Genomic DNA, 27039 nt, shown 5'->3' with positions numbered 1-27039 from the left:
ACTGCAATTAAAGCAGAGGCTAAGATGCAAGCTTCTTTTGCCCATAAAGGATAGTGGGTTTTAGTTCTGCTTTGAAGACTGTAAAATGTTCACTTTGTGAAGTGAATATTTAGCTAGGTGAATAAAAGGAATTAGCATTAACTTCAGTCATCCAATCAAACACAAGGTAAATCGGAAAATTAGCTAGCTATAAAATGTGTTAAATTAAGTGTTAAGGGCTTTTTTATGGAAATAGCTGAATTTCCTCCAGGGCTCCTTAAAAAAAAAAAAAAAAAATTACCTTTGAGAGTTTCATTTCGTATGAAACGTACTATATGTATCAATATACAGTACTGCAAAAAGAAAGCAATACGATTTTTCCTTTTACTTTCTTACTACAACACTGGGGAAACTAAGGGTCCTTTCACACGGCCGCTCCGTGTGTCCGCAAATCATCCAATCCGTTTGCGGATGATTTGCGGACATAATGTAAGTGAATGGCACTGCGGATGTCAGCGGAATACCATCCGCTGACACCCGATTTTCCTCCTGTCAGTTCTGTTCCGTTTTTACGAACGGAACAGAACCCCATTTTTCCTTCCGTGTAAAAAACGGAAAGGAAGGAAAATCGGATGTCAGCGGTGTCATCCGCTGACATCCGCAGTGCCATATACTTACATTATGTCCGCATATCATCCGCAAACGGATGGGATGATATGCGGGCACACGGAGCGGATGACAGAAATGTCATCCTCTCCGTGAGAAAAAAAAAAAAAAGTCCCGCAGCGGACCTTTCACACGGAGCGGCCGTGTGAAAGGAGCCTAATGAGAGAATATTTTTTTTGCCTTGAGTGATATTAGTTCAACATTCAGACAGTATAACACATAAGGACCAAAGTTATGATATAGGTTATTGGTTCCCCCAAAAATTGTGTTGATTGTTGCACTGTGGTTTTTGGGAGGGGGGGGGGGCGTTCTTTTAGTTTCCCAACTGCTAAACTAAAGCTAGCTCTCAGACATCTATCTGGAAAAAAAACCTCAACAGAAAGTGGCTTTAAACCCACTAATTTAACAGTTTCCCAAAACCGTTACACTTAAGGCACGCCATAAATTATAACCAGTTACAAATGAAAGCTCTCAACCGAACTGTGCAGGAATCAAATGTCTGGTGTCACAAAGGATCATGTGTGCAGTATCATTGCAACTGCAAACCAAACAGAAGCTAAGATGGCAGCTTCCTTGGCTGTTAAGGCTACCCTTCCACTATTGCGGCTACAAAGTCGTGCTACTTCTAGCGCGACTTTGTAGTGTGACTTGTTTGCGGCTACTTCTGGGGACTTAAGTGCGACCTTCCTTCTATGCCCAAAAGTAGTGCAAAAACAATTTTTCAAGTCGCAGCAGTTAGCACGGGCAAAATTGAAATTAATGGCTTTTGACTTGCTGTGCGACTTGACATGTGTCAAGTCGCACAACAAGTCGCAATAGTGAAAACGTAAAGCCTAAAGATAAGCATGTTTGGTTCCCTTTAAGTTACAAGAATTGTGAACTGTGTCTAACAATCTATTAATTTAAAGTTGACTGGTTCCCATGGGTAACAGTTCTTTTCAAGCACCACCCTTTGCAGTTAGCCATATTTTGGTGAAAAAAAATGAATGTTCTTTCAAGCATTTCTCAGATTCGCTTAACCAATCCAAAAGCCTGGCATGTTTACCATACAAAACAGTAATTCTAGACTGCCAACTCACGGTAAAAATACAAGACAATTCATCAACTATTTTAGACCAGAATATGAACTCTTAATAGGAGTGTAATAAAATGTAATAAAAAAAAATTGAATACATTTACAAAAATGCATCATACTGACTATTTCTCAATTTTTTCTTAAATGTTCACAAGAACATTTTTACTAGAATGTTTGCCAACATAAGAAAAAAAGGTACAAGGTTACTTCAAAACACTTTTCAAAGGGCATAAGCAAATTGTTAATAGTAATCAATTACTTTCAAAACATTAACAGGAAACTCCAGCATACGTAAATTTTTCAAAATCACTAATGTACAATATAAGGCCCCTTTCACACAGGTGGATCAATCGTGGCTGACCCGATCGGACCATCCATCACCCTCCATGGAGAGGCGGGTGTCAACAGACATGTGTTGGTTGACACCCTGACATCAAATCTGAACCTATCCATTAAAAAGGAATGGGGAATCCATTCCCATGTGCCAGGCGGATCGGATGGCTGTTGGGTGTAAACAGACAGGCGGTCCATTTACATCCGACCGCCCAAAAAAGACAGCAGGCTGTGTCCACTCTGCATAAGCGGAGCAAGCACGGACAACCCATCAGCCTGCTCAGAGAGGATCAGCAGACATATTACCTGCTGAGCGAGCTGACTCCTAGCAGTCTGTCTCGTGAGAAGGGGGCCTTAGGAAAATAGAGATGGTTGGAAAGATATTCAGAGAATAAAATGAACAAAGCAATAAAAATGGATATGGAGGGCAACAAAACCCAAAAACTCGAAGAATTCTCATGTAAAGCCATTATCTACCATTTTCACGTTTATATGAACACAAACATAATCTTAACTGACAAAAACTGGACTTTTTTTTCCTTAAAACAAACCCCCTGAAATTTGGCACAGACAGATTTTTGAAAAGTGTCTCCTGTGTGTTCTAAAAGTGGTGCAGCATGCGCCAAATTCATGTACCTGTCTAGAATTTGTACACAAATATGGCACATGTTGAGCCACTTTTAGAATGCATGAAAGACAATTTAGCAAAATCTCTGTGACAGTGTCTCTCTGCACGCCATAAGAGTTGGTCTTAATTAGCTGCACCTTTCTTAAGATACAAATGTAGATTTGCTGAACAGCCCTTACAGCAGATGAGTCTTCATTAACTGGCACAGACTGCCAGCATGCAGCTCCACACTGCTCTGGAAGTATAAACAAATAGCTCTACATGCTTTATGGGCAACTGCACATGTGTGAATGAGCCCTTAGGCTGGCCATACACTATACAATTTTCTTGTTCAACTTTCCTTTAGATTTACCAAAACCATGTGATCTAGGGTCAAACCTAAACACTTTCAATTTGTATGCAATCAGGCAGGCCCTTGCACTACATAGTTTAAGGTAAATCTAAAGGAAATTGAATAAGAAAATTGTATAGTGTATGGCCAGCCTTAGTGTATCTGTTGTGATTTAGAGGATACATTAACGCAAGTGGCTACAGCGGAAAGTATGTTCTTATTATATAGTTCTTTATTACTTGTTAAAAATATATAAAAACTTAAATCTCCATAGTACGGGCACAAATGCACTTTAAGTAAATCAACCCCAGTAATTCTACCCTTCAAAATGTCCCTGCTGCTTATCATAATTCATCACTTTGTCTATCACAGATGTATAAACACAACTCTATAATCTAGGTTCTCTACTTACATAGTCTCTTCATCAATATCATTTTCTTCTGTATTGCTGGTGGCTGTGGAGCTGGCAGAGGAACAGCTGCCCTCCAAATGGTTCACTTCATCATCCCCAGCCAAGTCAGCATCCAAGTCTCCATCAGAAAGATCCTGCTGCTGACAGAACACATGTAGTGAATGCATTGTGCTGCTCTATATACCAAGTCAAAGTCACAGAAACCTAACACAATCAAAGAAAATTAAGCATTAAAGCGATTGTAAAGAATTAAAAGAAAAAAAAAAAAAACATAACACACTTACACGCTTTGTGCAATGGTTTTGCACAGAGAAACCCCAATCCTCCTCTTCTAGGGTCCCACGCTGGCAGTCCTGGCTTCTGTACCCTTCTGAGTGCCCCTATAGCAAGCCTTTTGATATGGGAGCACTTGTGCTAGCTTGACCCTGAGTCAGGCTCTTTGTGTACATTGTAAATACAAGAGGTCAGTCTCTCAGCAAAGGTGCCATTCAGAGAATGCTTTGCATTTTCTAAATTAATGCAAAGCATTCTCTGATTCAACATAGTGGAGAGTGTAACCTCACTGCCCCTCCTCTTCACCTCACCCAGAGAAAATGCAAAGCGTTCTCTGAATGGTGCCAGTGCTGAGTGGCTGAACTCATGTGTTCACAATGCAGGAGAGCAGCTGCTTGGCACAGGACCCAAAAGAAAGTGGAGATCATTGAAGTACCAGTGCCTACTTCAGTGATTTTCAGCTTCCAGCAGCATTGGACAGGTTAGGTTATATACATAGTTACATTGGTCCAAGCTATACAAAACTATATATGACATGCCAATGCCTGGAATTGTTCTTTAAATAATCATGTTTCAAGAGAAAACAGCAAGAACATGTAGATCAGCTAGAGTTCCTTTAAGGTACTATTTGAAATAATAATTTAAGCCTGGAACACACCTGAATACAGATGGCTTCAAAACTGTAAACAATTTAAAGTTTAAGACAAAGCCTTGAGAGGTGGTAACACTAAACTGATTTGATTTAATGCCTGTGACTACATGGAGAACAATATATTCAATATCATTTATATCAAACTGAATGTTACATTATCAAAAGCTGTACCACTAGGGGAAGGGGTGTAACTAGAATCCACAGGCCAGAAAGAGACTTCATAAAATTCTGCTCTCTTTACATACTGCAAAATCAGATAAGCAAAAAAAAAAAAAAAACAGCAGTTGGCCATGGGGAGTCCAATCCTCATTTGTCTCTAGATTTCTTTAAAGGTTAACTAAAGTGATGTTTACGCAAAAACAAGAATGAAAAAGATTAGGTCAAATTAGACCTAGTCTAGAAAACGTAAATGAAAAAATAAAACCCCAACACTAAATGACATCTGATAGAATCTGGTAAGGCTAGGGTGGCACATGCAGATGTACGTAAACCAAAAATCAAAAAAAGATGTATGTTACAGTAGTTACATACAGAGTTCTATACCCTACCTTATGCACTCCCAAAACTGGACATAAGGTCACCAAGTCTACCCCTAGTGCCTGTGGGCATCTACTGCCTTTAGTTTATCCATACCCACCTCCATGGAGCTTCACACTGTTAAAGGCAAGGAGTAACAAGGGGTAACAATCAGCAAACCTTTGGCCATAGCCGTGGGAAACACTCCAAAAAGGAGAATTTGTCTTGAAGTCTTTCCAGTATGCAACAAATTTTCCCCCACCCATAGCCCTGGCCCTGCAGATACAGAAAGCTGGCCTGCCCAGCATCACACAACCTTTACAGCAAAAACACCTTCGTATTCATGCGCCCTGTGGCTCCATTTATTCCTATGGATAAGCTATACTGTGCTGGACCAGTGGAGACCACCAGGTGTATAGCTTATGGGAATGAATGGGGCCCGGCACACATAATGAGCACACTAAGAAGACAACCCAGTGGGAACTATTTCAAAGGATCGGCTGTGGAGCACTGGGCAGGGGCTCCACAGTCAAGATTGTTGGCTCAAGGAGCAAGATAAGTATTTTATCTGGTGTACTGCACTACAGGGGAAGGGGAGTATGGTTAAGTGAAAGCTAGAATTATTACCTGGTAACTCCTTTTCCAGGAATCCTTCAGGATGGTCACATGAGAGATAGGCTCCACCTCTTGCAGGAAACCCAAGCACACACAAGTTTAAAAAGGCCGCCCTAGGCCTCCCCTTCAGTTGTACAAAGATTGCCTTGCCTTCAAATACTAACGTTCGGATATATGTACTTAATATCTTCAACCAGTGGGGGTGGGGGTCTACCATCCTAGAGAATTCCTGGAAAAGGAGTGATTAGGTGATAACTAGCTTTTCCCAGTCAGCCTCCAGGATGGTCACGAGACCCCAAAGATTCATACCTAGGGTGGGACTACCGCCTGCAGGACCTTTCGACCAAAGGTTAGATCTTGGGCAGAGAACAATTCGATCCTGTAGTGTTTCACAAAGGTGGAATCACTGGACCAGATGGCTGCTCGGCAGATTTGCTCGATGGAGGCCCCAGATTTCTCTGCCCAGGAAGCAGCAATTGAGCGTGTTGAATGCGCTTTCATGTTTGGCAGGCTGGCTTGTTTTTGGGTGCCATAAGCAATTTTTATTGCAGTTCTGATCCATCTACTTATGGAATTTTTTAATGCTGATTTCCTTTGTGAATGCTGCCAAACAAAAAGGAAAAGGTTTGGAGCTTTCCTAAACTGTTTAATGGCATCCAGATAATGGAGGATGCATCTTCTAACATCCAAGGTTGCGAATACTTCCTCCCCTTGGTTGGAAGGATTTTGGCAAAAGAATGGTAAGGTGAACTCTTGTGACTGGTGGAAAGCTGAGAAAACTTTGGGAAGAAACAGCGGATCTGTTCTAAGTACTAGTTTGTCTGGGAAGCCTGTGAAGAAAGATTCCTTTATAGAGAGTGCGTGAAGTTTGCAAACTCGCCTAGCTGACGTAACCGAAACTAGGAAGGCGGATTTAAGTGTCAGATTTTTCAATGTCTCTGAAAGTGGCTCGAAAGGTGCTTGAGTTAGAGCCCTGAGAACCAGGGAAAGGACCCAAGGGGCCATCTTCATGCTCTCGGCCGGCCATTTTCTTGAGATGGACTTGAAGAAACGTTTGACAAGGACATTTTCTCTCAGCTGTGTATCCAAGAAAACAGTACCATGGTACTGGTTTGCCCTCAGGAATACGTGTGAGTAGTATCCCGAGGTGTAAAGATTTTAAAGTATTGCTGTTATCACTTTCTCCTTTAACCATTCCCTGATAGCTGTGTTCATGGGTATGTCGTGTCTTGAGCCGGTTGACATTGTTGTAGATCTGAATTTGGTTGGAGGCTCCGATATGATTTTCTATTTTGTATCCTTGGGCTATAAACTGTAGGATAAAATGGCTTCAGCAGAACGCTCGCCATTGAGGGAGAAAATTAAGCAACTCCCCCGCACTGCTGCCCTGATTGTGGTTTGATGGAGGATGTTGAGTTTAAGAATAAAACATTAGGTTTGCCCCTGTTTTTATTGAAGACCCATCTTCTCTCAGTTTGCGGCTTATTTCTTGTCTGGGTTTCGCACTTTTGCCGGCGAAAAAAACTCTTTCCTTCTTCGGTTTCTTAAAGGGAAAACCCTGTGTTTTATCTGCCGACCTTTCTAACACTTTTTGGAGTTTGGAACCGAATAGTAAGCTGCCATCGAAAGGGATATTGAACAGTTTATTCTTGGAGGCGTAGTCTCCCTCCCAGATCCTAAGCCATAGAGCCCTTCTAGCCGCATTGACTAGGCTGTGGTGCAAGCAGAGAATCTTACTGCTTCTGTTGAAGTGTCGGCCACGTAAGCCATTCCTTTTTCTATTAGTAGGAGGGAGTCCAAAGCCTCCACCGCCCTCCGTATTTTGTCCAGGTGCCCCCTGAGTTGCTCCAGCCAAAGTTACACATTTCTGGCTAAACATGTGTTTGCTATGTTGGGTTGAAGCCCCACGGCACCTGCTTCATATGCCTCACGTAGAGTGACCTCCATTTTTTTGTCGATCAGGTCCTTGAGTTGGCCCATGTCTTCCAATGAGAGATCAGATTTTTATGATACTTTGGTCAGGGATGAGTCTAATTTCGGACATTTCATGAGAACACTTTGTTTTTCGTCAAATGGAAATCTCCTCTTCAGGGCCTTTGGAAAAATTTGTTTTCCGGGTTCCTCCATTCTTTGTCTATTATTCCTTTGATAGACTGATGGATCTGAAATTATTTGCGCTTCTCTTCTTGAAGCCCTCTATATAGTCTGTCCCTGATGGTGTCCACAAGCTGCGATTCTTGGATTTCTTTCATAATGTAAATTGATTTTAAGAGTTCTTCCGTTCTTCCATTTCTTCTGCCGGAAAAAAAAGCTTGGAGATATTCTGTAATTCGATCAAGCCCGAATCGCCGTCAGAGTCTGAGCTGTCCTGATGATACAGGAGTTCTCACTCTTCTCCCGAGTCCGAATCTGGTGAGCTCGGTTGTGGCTGGGTCAAGGGCTTTCTGGGTCTTCCTGTGGGTTTAGAGGTTTTTCATTTTTGAGATGAGGTTGATGGCCTTAAGTCCTCCTTCATCTTATTAATGGCTGTTGGTAGAGATCCAAACGTGGACATCTCTTTTTTGAAGTAGAGAAAGTCCTTTGTGAGGGGCTTAGTCTCTTCATCCACTATTTTCTTGATGCACCGATTGCAAAGTAACTTATCGCTGTCGGACAGGATCTTCACACCACACTTCTAGCAATATTTTTTCTTTTTTGGGTTTGTCCACCCCCTTAGTCGATTCCTGGGTTCTGGGCTGTGAGCAAATGAGAAACACAGGCAGAGAGAGAGAGCACGGGGAACCCAGGTGCCTCGAAAGACCTCACCACCACTCCCCTGCTCACCAGAAAATATTATATATATATAGTGGTTTCTTTTTTTTTTTGCTCTCAAAAAGAAAAACAGGAGTGTTGACCCCCCCTGGCAACTCCCTTCTGCTTCCTCCCCTCCTCCTTACCGTATGAGAGCTGGGACTCGGCTCCGCAGCTTCAGGTAAATGGCCTTGGTCCTCTGCCATCAGACCGCCTGTGGGAAAGGAGCACGCCTGCTCCTGTAGCTGCTGCTGCGGTCCCGCCATTTAAAACTGGCGCTTTTAATGCGACGAGGGCCCGCGCTCCTTCCTTAAAGACGTGCCCCCTTTGTCTGAAAAGGGCAACAGCGCTATTTGCGGTCGTGTTTTCCCACAGAAAAGATGACCGTACATCCATTTCCTGTGGCGGCGCCATCTTAGTGACGTCATTTCCGCTCCTGGTGGTCGCAGTTAGTGTGGATGCGCTGAGAGCAAAGCAGCAGCATCCAGGGCATGGGTGGGAGAACAGAGAGGGCCCTTTGAACCCTCCTTCTCCCGCGCGAGCCCGCCCGAAGGCTAGAGGGGTGCGGTAGAATGTGAGGGAAGGTGCAGCCCTGCTGGTCCCCCACAGTAAGTCCTCCTTGTGGCTCTTCCTTCATCCTTGGCTTAACCCAAAGTAAAGATGGGTGGGAAAAACTAAATAGAACCCCCCCAAAGCTGCCAGTAACCAGACCTATCCGAGTGGCAGAGCTTTAGGGGGTTCTTACAGTTGGGGAGCTTACCCTTTTTGCCCCTCCAACACCCCAGGAAGCAATTGGCATAGGGGTTGAGGGAGATATCCAGGGACGCCTGCTGTGGATAAAGCGAATTTCAAGCAAAAAAACTAAAACTGGGGATGTGTCCCCTCCAGTGCCGATGTTTGCAGGACGCAGGGAACACAAGAACTGAAGGGGGAGCCTAGGGCGGCCTTTTTAAACTTGTGTGAGCTTGTGTTTCCTGCAGGAGGTGGAGCCTATCTCTCATGTGACCGTCCTGGAGGACGACTGGGTGAAAAATGTATTGTTACTTAACCACTTAAGTATTTTTTGCCCACAAACATAATATTTTTTTTTAGCAGAGACCCTAGAGAATAAAATGGCGATCATTGCAATACTTTTTGTCACACCGTATTTGCACAGCGGTCTTACAAATGCAATTTTTTTTTAAAAAAAATACACTTTTGAACTAAAAATGTTACGCTGAGTAAATTGATACTGAACATGTCATGCTTCAAAATTGTGCGCATGGAATGGCGACAAACTACAGTACATTAAAATCTCCATAGGCAACACTTTAACATTTTTTACAGGTTACCTGTTTAGAGTTACAGAGGAGGTCTTGTACTAGAATTATTTCTCTCGCTCTAATGATCGCGGCAATACCCAACGTGTGGTTTGAACACCGTTTACATACTTGTGTGAGCGTTGGTTTCTGTGCACGAGCTCGGAGCACTTTCAAAATTTTTATTTATTTATTTTCCTTTATTTTTACACTGTCCCTTTAAAAAATAAAAAAAAATGTTTTGATCACTTGTATTCCTATTACAAGGAATGTAGACATCCCTTGTATTAGAAATAGGCATGATAGGTCCTCTTTAATAAGATCTGGGGTCAAAAAAGATCCCAGATCTCTCATTTACACTTAAAAAAAAAAAAAAAAAATATATATATATTTTTTTTTTTTTTTTTTTTTTGCTATTAGAAAAAAATTTGTCTCTAAGGGATTTGGACGGGATAGACATTTGACGTCGCTCCGGTACTCCAGGGCATAGTGGGGGGCCTTCTTGCCCTCACTCGGTTTCCTGCCCATCCGTCCATCCCAATCAAATCATTATCGCCGCTACCGACGGCTCCAGTAAGCGGGGAAAACGATCGGGAAGTGGCAGGAGGGGACCTCTCCCGCTACACATAAAAAAAAGTGTTTCAGTGGCAAATCTGCCGTTGGGACCACTTTTATATTCCGGATCGCCTGCTGTGTTAAAAAATACCAGTGTTATGGGAGCTAGCTGCTGCCATAACCCCAGTATTTAACGTCAAAGTACAGACGTAAACACATGGTGGGCAGTCCGGAAGTGGTTAAAGATTTGTCCCCGACAATTAAAGCTGGAAATAGCTTTTACATTTAAAAATTAAATGAAAACAAAAAGGGGGCTAGATTCAAGAAAAAAGAGAAAGCAAAGCAAGTAAAACTGAACAGGAGGAATGTGAAGGGAATAAGAGGTGATGGCGCTGCCTAGAGTCAGTAATGAAAAGATCAATGGCCAAAATGGTGGGAAAAATGCATCACCAATTTTACCATATAAATGTGCAGATATAAGTAGATAAGTAATGTTCAAATCAGTATGGTTCAGAGTAGGGTATACACAGATTTAGATAAAACCAAAAACATACAATAGAATCCTTAGATGAAAAAACACTTTATATCATATAACAAATAAATAGTATCAAATCTAAAGTGAAAAAATGATCATCAATAATATAGTGCAATAAGTGATGCAAATGTGACTTAATTTATGACACAGGGAACATTCTGTGTCTACAAAGTATAAAAGGTCACGTCCACCTTTTATACTTTGTAGATACAGAATGTTCCCCGTGTCATAAATAAAGTCACGTTTACATCACTTATTGCACTTTATTATTGATGATCATATTTTCAGTTTATATTTGATACTATTTATTTGTTATATGATATAAAGCGTTTTTTCATCTAAGGAGTCTATTATATATTTTTGGTTTTATCTAAATCTGTGTATACCCTACTCTGAATCATACTGATTTGAACATTACTTATCTACATATATCTGCACATTTATATGGTAAAATTGGTGATGACCAACCATTTTGGCCATTGATCTTTTTCATTACTGACTCTAGACAGCGCCATCACTTCTAATTCCCCCTACATACATCATATATACCCTTTTGGGTTATATTTAAGAGGCAGGCTGCAGCCAATCTATTATCCTGAGAGCGGATATTTTCTTTTTCTTTCTGAACAGGAGAAAGCTTACATTAAAAACGTCATGAAGAATTTTGTCCTCATCCTCTTCAGCTTCTCTAGGAGTAGGTAAAGAAGGAATGTTCTCAATGTTCACATCCGTCTTTGTGGTCCTGGCTTCTGGGCTTTCATCATTTTGGGGGCTGAGATGAGTGTCTGGAGGGGATATACCTCTGGATTTCTGGTTTCTTGAGAGTTCTATTGCAAGTCTCTGAAACACAACAGCAGATGGCCACACAATTAGGGGACACTGATGTAAAAGAAAACTCAAAGAAGTGTAATGACCGGAGCACAAATTGAATATTAAAAGAAAAGAAAAAAAAAAAACACACACAACACTAAATAGATAGCCTCATGTTCATTCACATTCAGAGCAAAAAAACTAGCCTGCATTGACTGCACTACATGCATAAATGTGGTGTCTGGTTTCATCAACTGAGGGATTCAGTGACCAAGTTTGAAGATTAGGTTTAATAGCTGGATTAGATACCATGCGTCAGAAAAAGTAGTAATCATTGTTTTGTAGTAATCAGAGCCATGTGATTTTATTTATAGTACATTAAACCATAATATATAGTCTTTATAGAGGATTTTGGAATTTTAAAAAGGGAATGTGATTAGTTTAATGGAAAGAATTTAATTTCTATTAGCTTTTTTTTTTTAAACCTAATCTCTTTATATAAAGCATACAGGAGCTTTAGGACAGTGGCAACTAGAAAAATTGCAAGTCATCCCATATAATCAGGCCTCCCCTCAGCATGCCTCAATTTAGCGAAAAATTAGTAGCAAAGCAAGCAAAAAAAAAAAACAAATGAGTGGAAACTGAGTCCCTCAATGCACTCAGAACTACATGAAGTAACAACGCCAAGTTCTGAACCAAATTTGGTTAAGTCCCCCCACAAGACAAATATGCCAACAACCAAGAAAAGAAAACAAAGGATCAACCTGTTGCTCAAGACCAGATAACCACCAAAGAGAATGACTCCAACCAAAGGAACACTAACCCTGTATGAGAAAGAGGCTTTGAAATCAAAACCAAAGAAATAGGCAGAATAAAAAGGATGAGGGAAAAGCAATCCAGGAAGACCTATCTCCGTTGATAAGGTCCCACAAAACAAGGAGGTACCTGCAACAGGATCCCAGTGTTCTGCCTATTTACAATCCAGTGGAGCACAGAGCTCTCCAGTGATGATTTCTCCCTGTCATGAAGGAGATTAAAGTTTAAACTTCTCGTTCAGTGCTAGGACTACCAGGGAGGATTCAGATGGTAATACCTTGTCTCAGGTCCATGCCGTTGGTAGAAGCACTCTCAGCATTGTTCAGTGTAGGAACCAGGATGCTTGACCTGACCCAGACAGAACTCCCAAAGCATCCTGAAGGTGAAGGTCCTGCAACACCTATGTGATGTTCAAAGGGGTCCAAGGTCAGAAATCAGACTTACATTGGAGATCCTCCAGTTAAGCAAGGACCATCTGTTCTGGGGAACCAGGCCAACCATACAAGGAGCAAATTTTCTGCAAACACAGGTTGCAGGAACGAAATTTGCTTGATTACCCTATCAACACAGAGCATGTTGATGCAGGAACCCCTCCTGCCAGGCCATTGTCTTCTCTCTGCAGGGATGGGCGGGGTAAGCAATCCCTGCCGGGAGAAGACAGTGAGCATTGTTAGCTGCTTTAGCAGCAGTTTGTGAAAATCGCAAGAGAATCTGGCAGATTGGTGGTACCCAAGTTAAATCAATCAACTTGGTTCAAACTAGTTTGAATCTCAGACAGTTCCTGGAAATAAAGGCTGAAAAAGAAACAGTCAACACGAGAAAGGGAGACTGTTAAGAGAGCTCCAGCCACTGTGAGAAACAGGGAGGAACCCTCAAAGGAATCAACCCATTTTGGCACTGCTTGACAAATTAAGATTACTGCCAGCCAAGGGCAGAAAGCCCTGGTTAAGATGCCTCAATAAGAGGATAACAGTGGGAAAGACCTGGGTTTGATTTAGGGATCAGGAGGGTCAGAGACAAACTCTGCAGGAGATGACACAGAGGCATGCATGAAATCGTGGGTGGAATGCTCCAGGAGCTCAGCAGAAACAGTTACATCCACAATGGACATTGAGTGGAGGTCCCGATGAAAATAGGATGGTGACAGCCACATCTGAAAGAAGGGAAGATTACTAACCCCCACCCCCACCCCTGAACCACAGAGGTAGTATGAGCTGAAGACATCATAATTAGGACAGTCCTCCTTTTGTCTTATCAAAGCTTCTACATAGTAGTAATGCAACTAAGCCCGATATTAGTCAAGGCCTCAGGTACTCACAAACCTGGGCAGCTGGTGCGTATAAGGGTTTCTGGAAGCCAGAGATTACTAGGCGATTACTAGGCTACTGTAGGCAGACAGTGAAAGCTTGTGTGTTTAGCATTGTGGCATGTGTTGTAGGATAAGGGTATTGGGTTCCATTCACACAGTAGGATGTTTCACCTTAAAAAAATGTGGTAAAATTCCACTCACTCCACTGTTTATCAAAACGTTTTTTGCCAATCACAAAAAAAAACACTACTAAAATACCGCATGAGCTATTTTATGAAGTCACCCTCAGCCCCCCTAATACTTATCTGAGCCACATCTCGATCCGGCAATGTTGCACGAGAGACTTGGCTGCCTGGGACTCTCCCTCTTGATTGGCTGAGAAACAGCATCGGGCGCAAACTGGTGAGGGGGCGGGCGGGGCTGCGGCTCCATGTCTGAATGGACACACAGAGCAGCAGCTTGGCTCAGGTGCCCGCATAGCAAGCTGCTTGCTGTGGGGGCACTCTCCAGAAGGGAGGGGCCAGGAGCACAAGCGAGGGACCTGAGAAGAGGATCTAGGCTGCTCTGTGCAAAACCACTGCACAGAGCAGGTAAGCATGTCGCCGCCCGATGGTATTAGCCTTCACTATTGGGTAATGGCGCACTCCGCAGGATCCGGCTAGGCAGATAACTCATTAACAGGTTAATACAAAAACAAACTTTTTGTACCTCGGCACACCACTAGGGGGCCATCCCTCAGCCATTACTCGAAACCCATCTGATATTACCTCAGTTTGTATCAAGCAGCACCGGAAGACAACAACCCCAAACTCCAAAAACAAGAGGGGTGGGGGCGGCGACTGTCAGAGGACTCAGAGAAAAGAATTTTACGGTAAGTTCGAACAAAAATTCTATTTTCTCTTATGTCTTCTGACAAGTCGCCGCCCGATGGTATTAGCCTTCACTACTGGGACGTCCCAAAGCAGTGCAGGTATGAGGGGTGGGAAAGAAACGCAACCATCTTAGAAGGCAACGTAAACAGCCGGGCCAGTAACCACCTAAGCCCACAGAAAAAAAACTGGAACAAACCAAGAAAAAAATACCCCAACAAGGAGGGACAGTAAAACCCCATGTCCCCTTACACAACTGCCGCACTCAAAACTTTGCGGCCAAATGAAGCATCCGAAGATGCCAAATCGTCAAGTTTGTAAAAAAGTGAAAATGTGCACGGACGACCACGCCACCGCCCTGCACACCTGAGCCACACACGCCCGATGGCGAAAAGCCCACGAGGCACCAACGGCTCGAGTAGAAAGAGCCTTCACCGGGAAAGGAGGAACCTGACCCGTGATGGAATAGGCCCGAACAATCATCGGTCTGATCCACTTAGAAATGGTCGCCGCGAAGGCGGCCAAGCCCTTCCAAGGTCCCTCAGGAAGAACAAACCGAGAATCAGACTGCCGAATCGACTCCGTGGTGGACAGGTAGACCTCGACCGCCCGGACGGCAGCCAGAGAATGCAAGGCAAACTCCGTAGGATACTTGGGTTGTGTACCCAGCGAAGGCAACACAATATCCTCATTGAGGTGGAATGAAAAAAACGACCTGACCTTGAGAAAAAAAGATAGACTCAGTCGCAGAACCACCTTATCTCTATTAAGTACCAGATAAGGAGAACGGCAGGACAAGGCCGCCAATTCAGACACTCTGCAAGCCGACGTGATGGCCACCAGAAAAGCAACTTTTCGTGACAACACAGACCGAGACATCTCCCTGATGATCTCGAAGTGAGGTTTATTGCAACACTGACAACAACCAAATTCAGGTCCCACGGAAGCAAGAGAGCTCCCCTCGGGGTGAGCCAAATGCCGCCCCTCTTGAATGAAAGTGCGGACCAAAGAAAGCGACGCCCAAGGTCGTTGAAACAAGACGGCCAAGGCCCACAACAGACCCTTGGCCTTATTCAGCACCAGATGCTGATCCACGCCCTTCCGCAGGAAGGTCAAGACCTTCGCCACCGAGAAGGAATGAGGGTGAAAACCATGCACCTCGCACCAAGCGATATAAGTTTTCCAGGTGCGGCGAAAAAAACGTCCTTGGAAGTGGCTTTGCGAGCCTCTTACAAGGTAAGGATGACCGCCGGAGGAAGACCCCTATCCCTCAGGACCTGGCTTTTAACAGTCATGCTGACAATGCCAGCAACTGTAAAGCAGAATGGAAGATCGGTCCTTGAGACGGATCGTCTCCCAGCGGAAGCCGCCATCGATGTTCAACAACCATCTGAACGACGCCCGCGTACCAGGATCGTCGAGGCCCGTCCGGGGCCACCAGAATGACTGACATCCGTTCCGACGCCAATCTGCGGAGGAACCTGGATAACAGTGGAATCGGAGGAAAGGCATACAGTAGCCGATAGTGGTGTCAAGGCACCACTAATGCGTCCGTGGCATCTGCCAGAGGATCGCGAGCCCTGGCCACGAACCTTACCACCGCTTTGTGGAGACGGGACCCGAACAAATCCACGCCCGGGTTCCCCCACCGGGCGCACAGGAGGAGAACCACCCCCGGATGTAGGGACCATTCCCCTCGGTCCAAAGTCTGGCGACGTAGATAGTCCGCCTGCCAGAGTTCCACACCCGGAATGAGAACGGCCAAGAATGCAGGTACCTGCGATCTGGCCCAGTACAGAATATGGGCCACTTCCGTGGCCACCCTGGCACTCCACGTGCCCCCTTAGAGATCAATATAAGTCAAAGCCGTGGCATTGTCCATCTGTACCCGCACCAGACACCCCTGAAGCTGAGGTAACCACCGGAAACAGGCAAAGCGTGATCGCTCGGAGCTCCAAGACGTTGATGGGTAGCGAAGTCTCCCCCGCCGACGTAGAGGTCAGAAGAACCTACCCTGTGTCAAGGAAAGCATCCAGCGCCACCACAGGAGATCCGATCCGGATGACTCAAGGAAATACTCCTTTCCAAGGACTGAGGTGTCCTGACCCACCTGTCCAGGGTCTCCGCTCGAAGAGACCTGGTATGAAATTGAGCAAACGTAACTGCTTCGAAGGCCGAGACCAGCTGTCCCCGAACCCGCATGCAGGTCCGTAAAGAAGAGAGATAGTCATTCCTGTGAGCTCCGATCTCCTCCCGCAAAGTCCTGATTTTTGTCCTCCGGAAGACCCGAAATTGAGAAAAGTCCAGGACGATCTAGGTACTGGAAACGAGTAGAGGGAGTCAGCGCCGACTTCTGAAATTGACGGCCCACCCAAACACCTGAAGTGTCTGAACCTTCCCAGCCAGATCTTATGCCAAGGTCACACATGAGTTTCACCTTGCAAGAGGTCGTCCAGGCAACCGAGGACCGCTATGTCCCATAAAACGCAGCAAAGATAGACCGGAGCCAACCCTTTGTGAAAAACCCTCGAAAATAGGGATTGGAGATACGCACCCTGCAAGGCAATGGATACAGTAATTCCCCAGGCCTCAACGAGGCCATCACTGACCGGATGGATCCCATCCTGGACGTCCCGCACAAAGCGGTTCAGGGACTACCAGCCCAGAATCGGACACACCGTGCCCTCTTTCTTTGGCACCGTGAACAGGTTGGAGTCAAAACCGCAAAAACTTTTTCCGAAAAAGAACGGGTACCATGACTCCGTGTGCAAGCAAGCCGTGCACAGCCCCATAAGAGCTCTGAGACGAGCAGGGGACAGCTTAAGAATGGACGGGAGGAACCTGTCTGCGGGGCGAGATCAACTCGATTTGTGCTCTGAACGAATTGGTGAACCCACCCGTCCTAAATGCCGGACAACCAGGGTTCCTGAAAAGCAAGCAGACGTTTCCCCATCCTGACAACGGGGAGGACTTCCCTTTAGGGAGAGGTGGACTGGGCCACCGAGCCAGACTGACTGGCGTTTGGCTTACCCGACCACGGCTCCTCGTGGCCACCGGGAAGACCCTTCTCCTGCGTCCCAAAGGCACGAAGGCAATTATGTGGAGGCTTGAAGGAGGGCCCCCTTCCTTGGTGACCTGGGGCAGACGAGTACTCATACCTCCTGTGAGCCCCATATCAACTCAGCTAGAGTTACCCCAAAAGGGCGATCTCCCTCATAGGGGACCTCAGACGCTGTCTTTTAGGACGCATGGTCAACCGACCAGCACTTTAACCATGTAATGCGGTGGATCGCAATCCCTACCACCAACAACTGGGCGACCAACAGGACCACGTCCAAGGCCGCGTCGCCCAGGAAAATCGCAGTGTGGATGAGCTGATCCTGCTGCAAAGCCCCTTGCACCATGTCATAAGCGCCTAAGAGGCCATCACTGAGGCAAAACACAGGTATTAACAGGGAACCCGTCACTAGATAAATAAGGCGGGCAAGCGCTTCCATGTGCCTATCAGCCGGATCCTGAATACCGGGAATCCCCTACCGGCAGCAAGGTGGACTTAGTCAGCCTAGACACAGTGTGATCCCCTGCTTGGGGACACTGACCAACATTTGTCTACCGCCTCCAAAAAAACGGAGAGCAGGTGGAAAAACGCCTAGGCCCCACCAACATGCGCTAAATGCGCCGCCACTGGCCATTCACGATCTTGTGAAAACCCACCGGGCAGGGAAAAAAACCTGACCCGACTGTCCAGGGTCTGCAGAACCCGAGCAAAACAGACCGCTCAATTGACTGAGCTGGCGCATCGTTAAGATAGAGAATTTCTGTTAGGACGCCCATGAGAGCATCCATCGTAGCGCGGTCCCGCGCTACCGAGGAGGAAGATTCCCCTCCTCCTCCTCCCTCAATGTGGAGGACCGGGACCCCTCCATGGCAACCAATTCGGGCTCAGAGTCAGAGGACTGGGAGGGCACAGGCCATTTTTTATGAAGGAACGTGCCGACATCAGCAGATTCACCTGGGACGCCAAAGTCGCCAGAGCAGCAGATATGGGTGCCCAAGGAGAGGATTCAGGTGTACCCAAAGTCCCCACCAGGTCTGCGGGGGATTTATCACGGGAGACCATTTTTGCCTTAAATGAAAAAAGAGACGCTAGCCCTTTAAATCGGCGGTTCCCGCAGGCCCTCCCCCCCGCAATCTGCACCAACTGAAAGAGCCCCTTAAAAAAACACTAGCGAAAAAAAAAAATTTGATTTAGTCAAATAATGGTCGAGATATAAGCAAAAATCCCCAGCCTGTCAGCTCAGTTTTAGGATAAAAATGAGGAAGTGACCTCACATCGCTAGAGGACAGCCTTCGAGCCCAGGGACAAGGTGCCTATGTAAGCCTATGGCAAAAGTCACAAGGAAAATAGCCGCTGCCCTTACTAGGCATGCTGCCCATAGCCAAGATGGCGCCCGATCGGGAAAGCACAGCAGAATCCCCACATGGCTGCCGACTCACAGAGCTCAGATTCTGCACACCACACACAATGGTGGGCGCTCCTAACAGGCGGCAAATAAATGCCAAAACACATTCCGGCCATCCGCAGTGACCCCAGGGAGACCCTTACAGCAGTCCCACACAGCGCCCCCAGCGGGGGCAGGGAGAGGGGGAAGAGAACCCCAACCCGGCCAGAATAGGGATCCCACAGAGACCACCCCCTGCTATCCCTTAAGAGTGGGCCCCCATACCCCCAAACATCCCCAGGGACAAGGGGTACAGTACTCACCAGTCCAATAGCGGGCACCGCTCAGAAACGGGAGACCTCCCACCGCAAGTGGGGGTGCCGTCAGCCATGAAAAGACGCTGGCAACACGCAAGCGATCCGGGTTGAGACATCCTCAGCGATGCGCAGCTCCGCAGGCTCGACCCCTTATGGAGGGGCACTGTCGTTGCGAGGCATGGGCGTACCAGTAACCTGCGACGCTCGTTGGCAGGCTGGGACTCCATAAGGATCTAGGATACCCAGTCCGAGGCCCAGCTCTGCAGTCACTTGTAGTCCTCCAGGAAAAGGAATCCCTGACTAACTAGTGATAGTGAGAGAAAATAAAATCTATTGTGCAAAGAAAAACACATGAATTCAGAAAAAAAAACCATAAAGAAAACAAACATAAGTCCCAGTTCAGAACACCTAACCAGCTCCTGAGCTAGGCAGCATAAAACTGAGGTAATATCAGATGGGTTTTGAGTAATGGCTGAGGGATGGCCCCCTAGTGGTGTGCTGAGGTACAAAAAGTTTGTTTTTGTATTAACCTGTTAATGAGTTATCATCCTGCTGGCTCCTGCGGAGAGCGCCATTACCCAATAATGAAGGCTAATACCATCGGGCGGCGACTGTCAGAGGACGTAAGAGAAAGGGACTTTAGTATCACTTAAATTTCCACATGCATTTAAATTATTTCCAGTTCATGCATTATTAACCAAGCGTTTTCTGGTACATACCGCACAAACTATCTAGTGAATTGAGAGTTTTAAGATCGGATGACATATTTAGGCAAAATGTGTCCTGACACCTAAATACCTCTTGTGAATTAATTCTGTAAATGAAGATGCACATAGGGGGGAGGAGCCTACATAACATGCATGTAGAGTCGGCTGGGGAACTGCGCCATCTCAGTATGCGGCGGTGAGGCGCGGCTCTTCTTTTCCCCTTTCCGCCGAGACGACCTATTCTAGATTTACTTTAAACTCTCTCGGGAATTGTGAGGGGGAAAGAAAAATTAGGGGAAAAGCAGTGAGATGCAGTGCAACTGTAAAGTCACCAAGAGCGATTTCCAGTCCTGGAACAATCAAAAAATATATGACACAAGAAGATACCTCAGATAAGCAATCCCAAGAGAGACAGCAAGGAGCCAGCAAAAAAACAAAACGATGCAAAAGAAAAACGTGAACAGAACAGAATAAATATGGATATTACAACACAATTCAGAGTGGAGCAAGAACTAGAATTGGAGGAAGAATATGCAGAGCAATCGTTGAAGGACCAATAGCCAACAAAGGGCGAAATGGCAGCAATGTTCGCGGAGCTAGAAAAATCTTTAAAACCTGAACGGATAGAGATTCATACGGACTTAGATCATGTGTTGGTGAGGGTGGAAGAACTGGAAAAAAGACAGGATAATCATATAACTATAATAGAAGAATTAAGAAAAGAAAAGAGATTTCAGAAGTCTAGAGTATAAAATGGAAGATCAAAAGAACAGAAACAGGAGGAAAAACCTAAGAATCCGTGGAATCTCCAATTCAACACAAGGAGAGGATTTAATCAATAAAATGAAAAAAATCTTCAATCCCCTATTAGGAAGAAGTGAAACTGAACAACTATACATCGAAAGAGAGAGTCAATCGAATTAGGAAACCAATGGGCATTAAAGTGGAGGTCCCCAGAGACCTTCCCTAACCATTGGCGTTCTCTTCAACTTTCGCATTTTCTGCTAACACTACCGAAACATACATTCTTCCAGCGGAAACTGCACGCCTTTGAAGAATTGTGCCTGGGTGAGGGCCTGATCTGGGGTACTCTCCAGTTCCTACAAACTTCTATTGGAGCTCAAGGCGCAGTCCGAGTCCCCCTTTCTTGCAAAATGGGAGAGGGAGCTTAGAGTTAATTTTTTGGATCCCCAGAGGGATCACATACTTTATTCCGCATACAAATCCTCTCTAAGCGGCAGATATCAGGATTCTAATAAGTTGATGGCCAGATGGTACAGAACGCCATCAACTCTGGCCAAGTTGTTTCCTCAACAAAGTGATAGATGTTGGAGGTGTCACTCTTCTGAGGATACCCTTCTACATATTTTTTTTAGGACTGCCCTGTGCTTTCCACCTTCTGGGGACTGGTGCTCCAGCTTGTTCTGAGATTCACAGATGTAGCCTTGCAAAACGACCCAAAGGCAGTGTTGCTTAAACTTACGCCTAGATCGAAGAACAGATATCATAAATCTCTACTTAAACACCTTTTGAATGCCACCCGTGCGTGCATCCCGGCTATGTGGAAACAGCAATATGAACCTACAGTGTCACAATGGATTGCTGGGGTAAACTAACTTGAGCATATGGAAGATCTTACTTCGGCCCTTCGAGGGACGAGTGAGGCACATTGGACTAGGTGGATGCCTTGGAACCTTTTTCGAGTCTCGGACGAGTATCTGACCTACTCTGGCTCTACATAGGGGACTGGTGTCACGCAGGTTGATGCCACCTCTGTTGCCTATTGTAGGGCGCCATTCTAGCCATTCAGGCCCCCTCTGGTCTCCCTCTTGTCCCCCTAGTTCTTTTTTTCTTCTTTCCCCTTCTCCTCTCCCTTCCCCTTCTCTCCATTACACTACTACGTTTTTCTTTCCTACAGCCTTTCTTCTCCTTTCTGTCTTTACTTTATAAAACTGAAAAAAAAATCTCTGGATGCACACAGGCTGAAGCCTCTACCCACATGTGAGAATACTCTCCATCGTTGTCCGCAATCAGTTGGTTTTCCCATTACTCTCAGGAGACGGCTTCCCCAGCGTGAGTCTAACGCCACTCTTGTGGAGGTTCTGGGAATAGCATTTACTATGTGTATTTTTCATACCGTGTGGCAGTAAACTATTAGTGATCGACCGATATCGTTTTTTTTCGTTGCCGATACTGATATTTTGGCCATCGCATATCGGCCGATATTGGCCAATATTTTTGAACATATAAAATTTAGCAAAATAAACACAAATTTGGACACAAATCTGTTACTGAACATATCAAACTTTATTAACAATTTTAACATTAAATGCTCGTTCTTCACACCTTAACTGCATTAAAACTGATAGGAAAAATTCAATTGCAGCGACATTTCGTTTCACATCATTCTGATTGTGCATTAATGCATAATAAACTGCTGCAGTAGTGCACTCAATCACTGCAATAATTATAAATCACTACAGCAGTGCAGTCAGTGTAAAACTGCTAGAAAAAAAAGCTAGGCAACACAACAGCTACACAGTGTAATGAACTGGAGTCAGTGGACTACCTCTGCAGTATGGCACTCACTGCAACTACTGCAGTCAGTGCAAAACTGCTAGAAAAAAAGCTAGGCAACACAACAGCTACACATTGGATTGGATTGGAGTTAGTGGACTAGCTCAGCAGTAGGGCACTCACTGCAACTACTGCAGTCAGTGCTAAACTGCTAGAAAAAAAAGCTAGACAACAGCAAGACAGTGGATTGGAGTTGGACTGGAGTCAGTGGACTACTGCTGCAGTAGTGCACTTACTGCAATGATTTATTGCAGTCAGTGCAAAACTGCTAGGAAAAAAAGCTAGGCAACAGCTACACAGTGGATTTGAGTGGACACTATTCTTTTCAATACTCCCAGTTAAGTACAACAATATTGTACTGCAGAAAGCAGAACATTTCAGCATGTACATGGTCACCTGTTAAAGAGTTTCTATTATGTTCATATAATGCTGCCACTTTATAAACATGCTCAGGAGGAGGAGGAGGACAGAGGAGCAGAGAGAGAGGTATCTTCTAGCATGAGAAGCAAGTCTTTTGTAGCGTGCCTCATTTACTTTAGTGGGTGACTTCTGTCAATTTCTGGTTCCTTCAAATAGAGATGAAGTTCATCATCCAGGCTCATTATTGCAGATTCAGAAGAAACTGAATCCTCTGCATGAGTACCCAATAAAATACTGAAAATGTCCTGATCAATTCGAGCACGATGAAGAAGATTCTCTTCTGTTCGTTGACGTATTTTTGGACATTTTTCTGTTTTTGCAGCATGCTGCTCTTTCATATTATCAAAATAGTGATCTGGACTTGTCTTTTCGGCAGGAACCTCCTGCACCACCTGTTGAATATCTTCTGTCAGCCATTGTTTTGCCTTTGCCAATACATCAGAAGAGAAAGCATAGTTCTTGTATTGAGGATTTAAAAGACTTGCAAGCACAACATTTTTAATCTGTTCATGCTTCTCAAAACATATATCAAAGCTCTTTGGCTTGACAGATCATCATTTGAAAGTTGGAGGGTGTTGTGTGCCATGACACTGAGGTATGACATATCATCAAGCCTAATTCCTTTCCGCAGGTTTGCTCCACTGTCTCAAAGTAGCACAAGCTTTGTTGATTCCCCAGTCTTCAAGCATGCCTAGAAACATTTCTCTACTGTACTTAGTGTGGGATCCTTGCATCACTTTTGTATCCAACACAATTGCCTTTTTGTCCATCCGCTGTCAATGAAGTGGCATGTAAGATTCATTAGGGACTTTGTTTGTCCTGACCAGCAGTCAGTCCTGAATGAGAGTGAGTTGCCAGCATTCTCTGGTTGCAGCATAGCCTTTATTATGTCAATGACCTTTTGGTGAATCTTTTGCAGCATTTCTGTTCGATAATACTTCTCACACTTCAGTGTGGCGCTTGGCTCAAGTATGGACATCAACCACTTAAATCCTGAGTCAGACACCATTGTAAATGGCTGGTTATCAGTGACAATCATCTCTGTGATTACTCTGTCCAGCAGTTGGGATCTTCTATCTGAATCAGTGACACTTTTTTTCTTGAAACATATAGGTTATTGTTGCCTGGGACGGTGGAGGAGGTATTTCAAAATCACATTAATAATCATTTTGTTTGTTCTGTGCTGCATGATATAATTCAATATGATGAACTCTTACATGAGCCCAAGGATTTGACGTATTTTTGTTTTTTGCAGTTACGTATCCCATGCTTATGTTGTTTGTACATGTGTTGCACACTGCTGCTTTTCCTGGAGAAGGTTGAGATGAGAAATAGTCCCAGACCACACTTTTACTTTCTCTCCTCATCCATCTCCATTTCAATTTGAAAGACACAAAAAAGATTTTAAAAAAATGGCTTGCTGAAGTTGCTGGCACCCTGTTGTGGGTTGGTGGCTGATGCCTGGCAGTGTGGGTTGCTTGCTGGCACCCTATTGTGGGTTGGTGGCTAACGCCTGGCAGTGTGGGTTGCTTGCTGGCACCCTGTTGTGGGGTGGCTGGCTGCTGTCACCCTGTTGTGAGTCAGTGGCTGACGCCTGGCAGTATGGGGGCTGGCACCCTGTTGTGGGTCAGTGGCTGACTCCTGGCAGTGTGGCTTGCTTGGCGTCACCCTGTTGTGGGTCGGTGGCTGACGCCTGGCAGTGTGGGTGGCTTGCTTGCTGGCACCCTGTTGTGGGTGGCTGGCTGGCTGGCTGGAACACTGTGGTGGCTGGCTTGGTGTCCCCCTGTTGTGGATGGCTGGCTTGCTGGGACACTGTGGTGGGTGGCTGGCTTGGTGTCACCCTGTTGTGGGTGGCTGGCTTGCTGGAACACTGTGGCTGGCTCGGTGTCACCCTGTGGTGGGTGGCTGGCTTGCAGGAACACTGTAGTAGCCGGGTGGCTGGCTTGGTGTCACCCTGTTGTGGGTGGCTGGTTTGCAGGAACACTGTGGTGGGTGGTTGGCTTGAGGTCACCCTGTTGCAGGTGGCTGGCTTGCAGGAACCCTGTGGTGGGTGGCTGGCTTGCAGGAACCCTGTGGTGGGTGGCTGGCTTGCAGGAACCCTGTGGTGGGAGGCTGGCCTGCAGGAACGCTGTGGTGGGTGGCTGGCTTGATGTCAGCCTGTTGTGGGTGGCTGGCTTGCAGGAACACTGTGGTGGGTGGCTGGCTTGGTGGCGCCCTCTTGTGGCTGGCTGGCTTGCAGGAACACTGTGGTGGGTGGCTGGCTTGGTATCACCCTTTTGTGGGTGGCTGGTTTGCTGGAACACTGTGGTGGGTGGCTGGCTTGGTCTCACCCTGTAGTGGGTGGTTGGCTGGCTTGGGGTCACACTGTGGTGGATGGCTGGCTTGGTGTCACCCTGCTGTGGGTGGCTGGGCTGGCTTGCTGGAACACTGTGGCTGGCTCGGTGTCACCCTGTAGTGGGTGATTGGCTTGCTGGAACAATTTGGTGGGTGGGTGGGTGGCTGGCTTGGTGTCACCCTGTTGTGGGTGGCTGGCTTGCTGGAACACTGTGGTGGGTGGGTGGCTGGCTTGGAGTCACCCTGTGGTGGGTGGCTGGCTTGCAGGAACACTGTGGTGGCCAGGTGTCACCCTGTTGTGGGTGGCTGGCTTGCAGGAACACTGTGGTGGGTGGCTGGCTTGGTGTCAGCCTGTTGTGGGTGGCTGGCTTGCAGGAACACTGTGGTGGGTGGCTGGCTTGGTGGCACCCTGTTGTGGCTGGCTGGCTGGCTTGCAGGAACACTGTGGTGGGTGGCTGGCTTGGTGGCACCCTTTTGTGGGTGGCTGGCTTGCTGGAACACTGTGGTGGGTGGCTGGCCTGGGGTCACCCTGGTGTGTCGGTAGCTGGCTTGGGGTCACCCTGTTGTGTCGGTGGCTGGCTTGGGGTCACCCTGTTGTGTCGGTGGCTGGCTTGGGGTCACCCTGTTGTGTCGGTGGCTGGCTTGGGGTCACCCTGTTGTGTCGGTGGCTGGCTTGGGGTCACCCTGTTGTGTCGGTGGCTGGCTTGGTGTCACTCACTCACCCTGGCCTGTTGTGGGTGGCTGGCTTGCTGGAACACTGTGTGGTCACTGGTCACGGTGCCGGGTAGCTGGCTTGTGGCTGGATTCTGGCCGCTGGCACCCTGTGGTGAGTGGCTGAGGCCAGGGCCTGTGTGTGGATGGCTGGCACCGTGACTGGACTGGACTGTAGATGGCCGTACACGAGGCTGTGCAAGGCCTGGGAGGCGGTCTTAAGGTAGAGAACGTGTGCAGCGCGTGGTAAATTAACATCACAAATGGGCCGCGCAGGTGTGGGAGGCGGCGATAGAAGGCAGAACGTGTGCACACAACATACGCAAGGACGTCACAAAAATATCGGCAATATCGTTAAATCCAAAGGAGGATTGCAATATATCGGGGAAAGTGCATATCAGCCCTTGATATATCAGTGTTGCCACTTATCGGTCGATCTCTAGTTGTTATATTTTTTTGACAACCGTACTTACGTGTTGTATTGGAAGACTTGTTATTTAATTTACCTGCATTTGTGCTTGTTATCTGTGTTGTATTCTTTAACCACTTGCTTACAGTGCACTTTCACCCCCTTCCTGCCCAGGCCAATTTTCAGCTCTCAGCGCTGTCACACTTTGAATGACAATTGCGCAGTCATGCTACACTTTACCCATATGAAATTTTTATAATTTTTTTCACACACATAGAGCTTTCTTTTGGTGGTATTTAATCACCTTTGGGTTTTTTATTTCTTCCAAAAAAAAAAGACAGAATCTTGGAAAAAAAAAAAAAAGTTTTCTTATTTTCCGTGAGTAAATTTTGAAAATAAATACATTTTTCTCCTTCACTGATGTGCACTGATGAGGCGGCACTGATAGGCTGCACTCAAGGGCCCTGATGAGGTGGCACTTATGGGCACTGATGAGGTGGCACTGATGAGGAGGTACTAATATGCCGCATTGATGGGCACTGATAGGCAGCACTGATGGGTGGCACCAGAGACCACAATCAGTGCCCATAGTGCTACCAGTCAGTGCCTAGATGAGCAGGCACTGACTGGCAGTACTATGGGCACTGATTGTGGGCACTG

General features: G+C 45.9%; 1 protein-coding gene across 2 annotated transcripts in view; it reads right to left on the bottom strand.

Annotated features, from left to right (window-relative positions):
* The window catches only part of TRIM37 (tripartite motif containing 37), a 442208-nt gene that overhangs the window by 194057 nt on the left and 221112 nt on the right, over nucleotides 1-27039 (bottom strand). The window contains exons 15-16 of one of the 2 annotated variants that reach the window (XM_082244828.1): nucleotides 11301-11498; nucleotides 3425-3564 (exon numbers count right to left, since the gene is read on the bottom strand). In XM_082244828.1, coding sequence (XP_082100954.1) covers nucleotides 3425-3564; nucleotides 11301-11498 — 338 coding nt within the window. The remainder of the gene's footprint in view (nucleotides 1-3424; nucleotides 3565-11300; nucleotides 11499-27039) is intronic. The other variant, XM_082244829.1, reaches the window with a different exon arrangement.

The sequence above is a fragment of the Pelophylax lessonae genome (assembly GCF_965119305.1).
Source record: "Pelophylax lessonae genome assembly, chromosome: 2".
NCBI lineage: Eukaryota > Metazoa > Chordata > Amphibia > Anura > Ranidae > Pelophylax > Pelophylax lessonae.
Note: the sequence above shows the minus strand (reverse complement) of the source record. Positions and strands in the feature narration are given on the sequence as shown.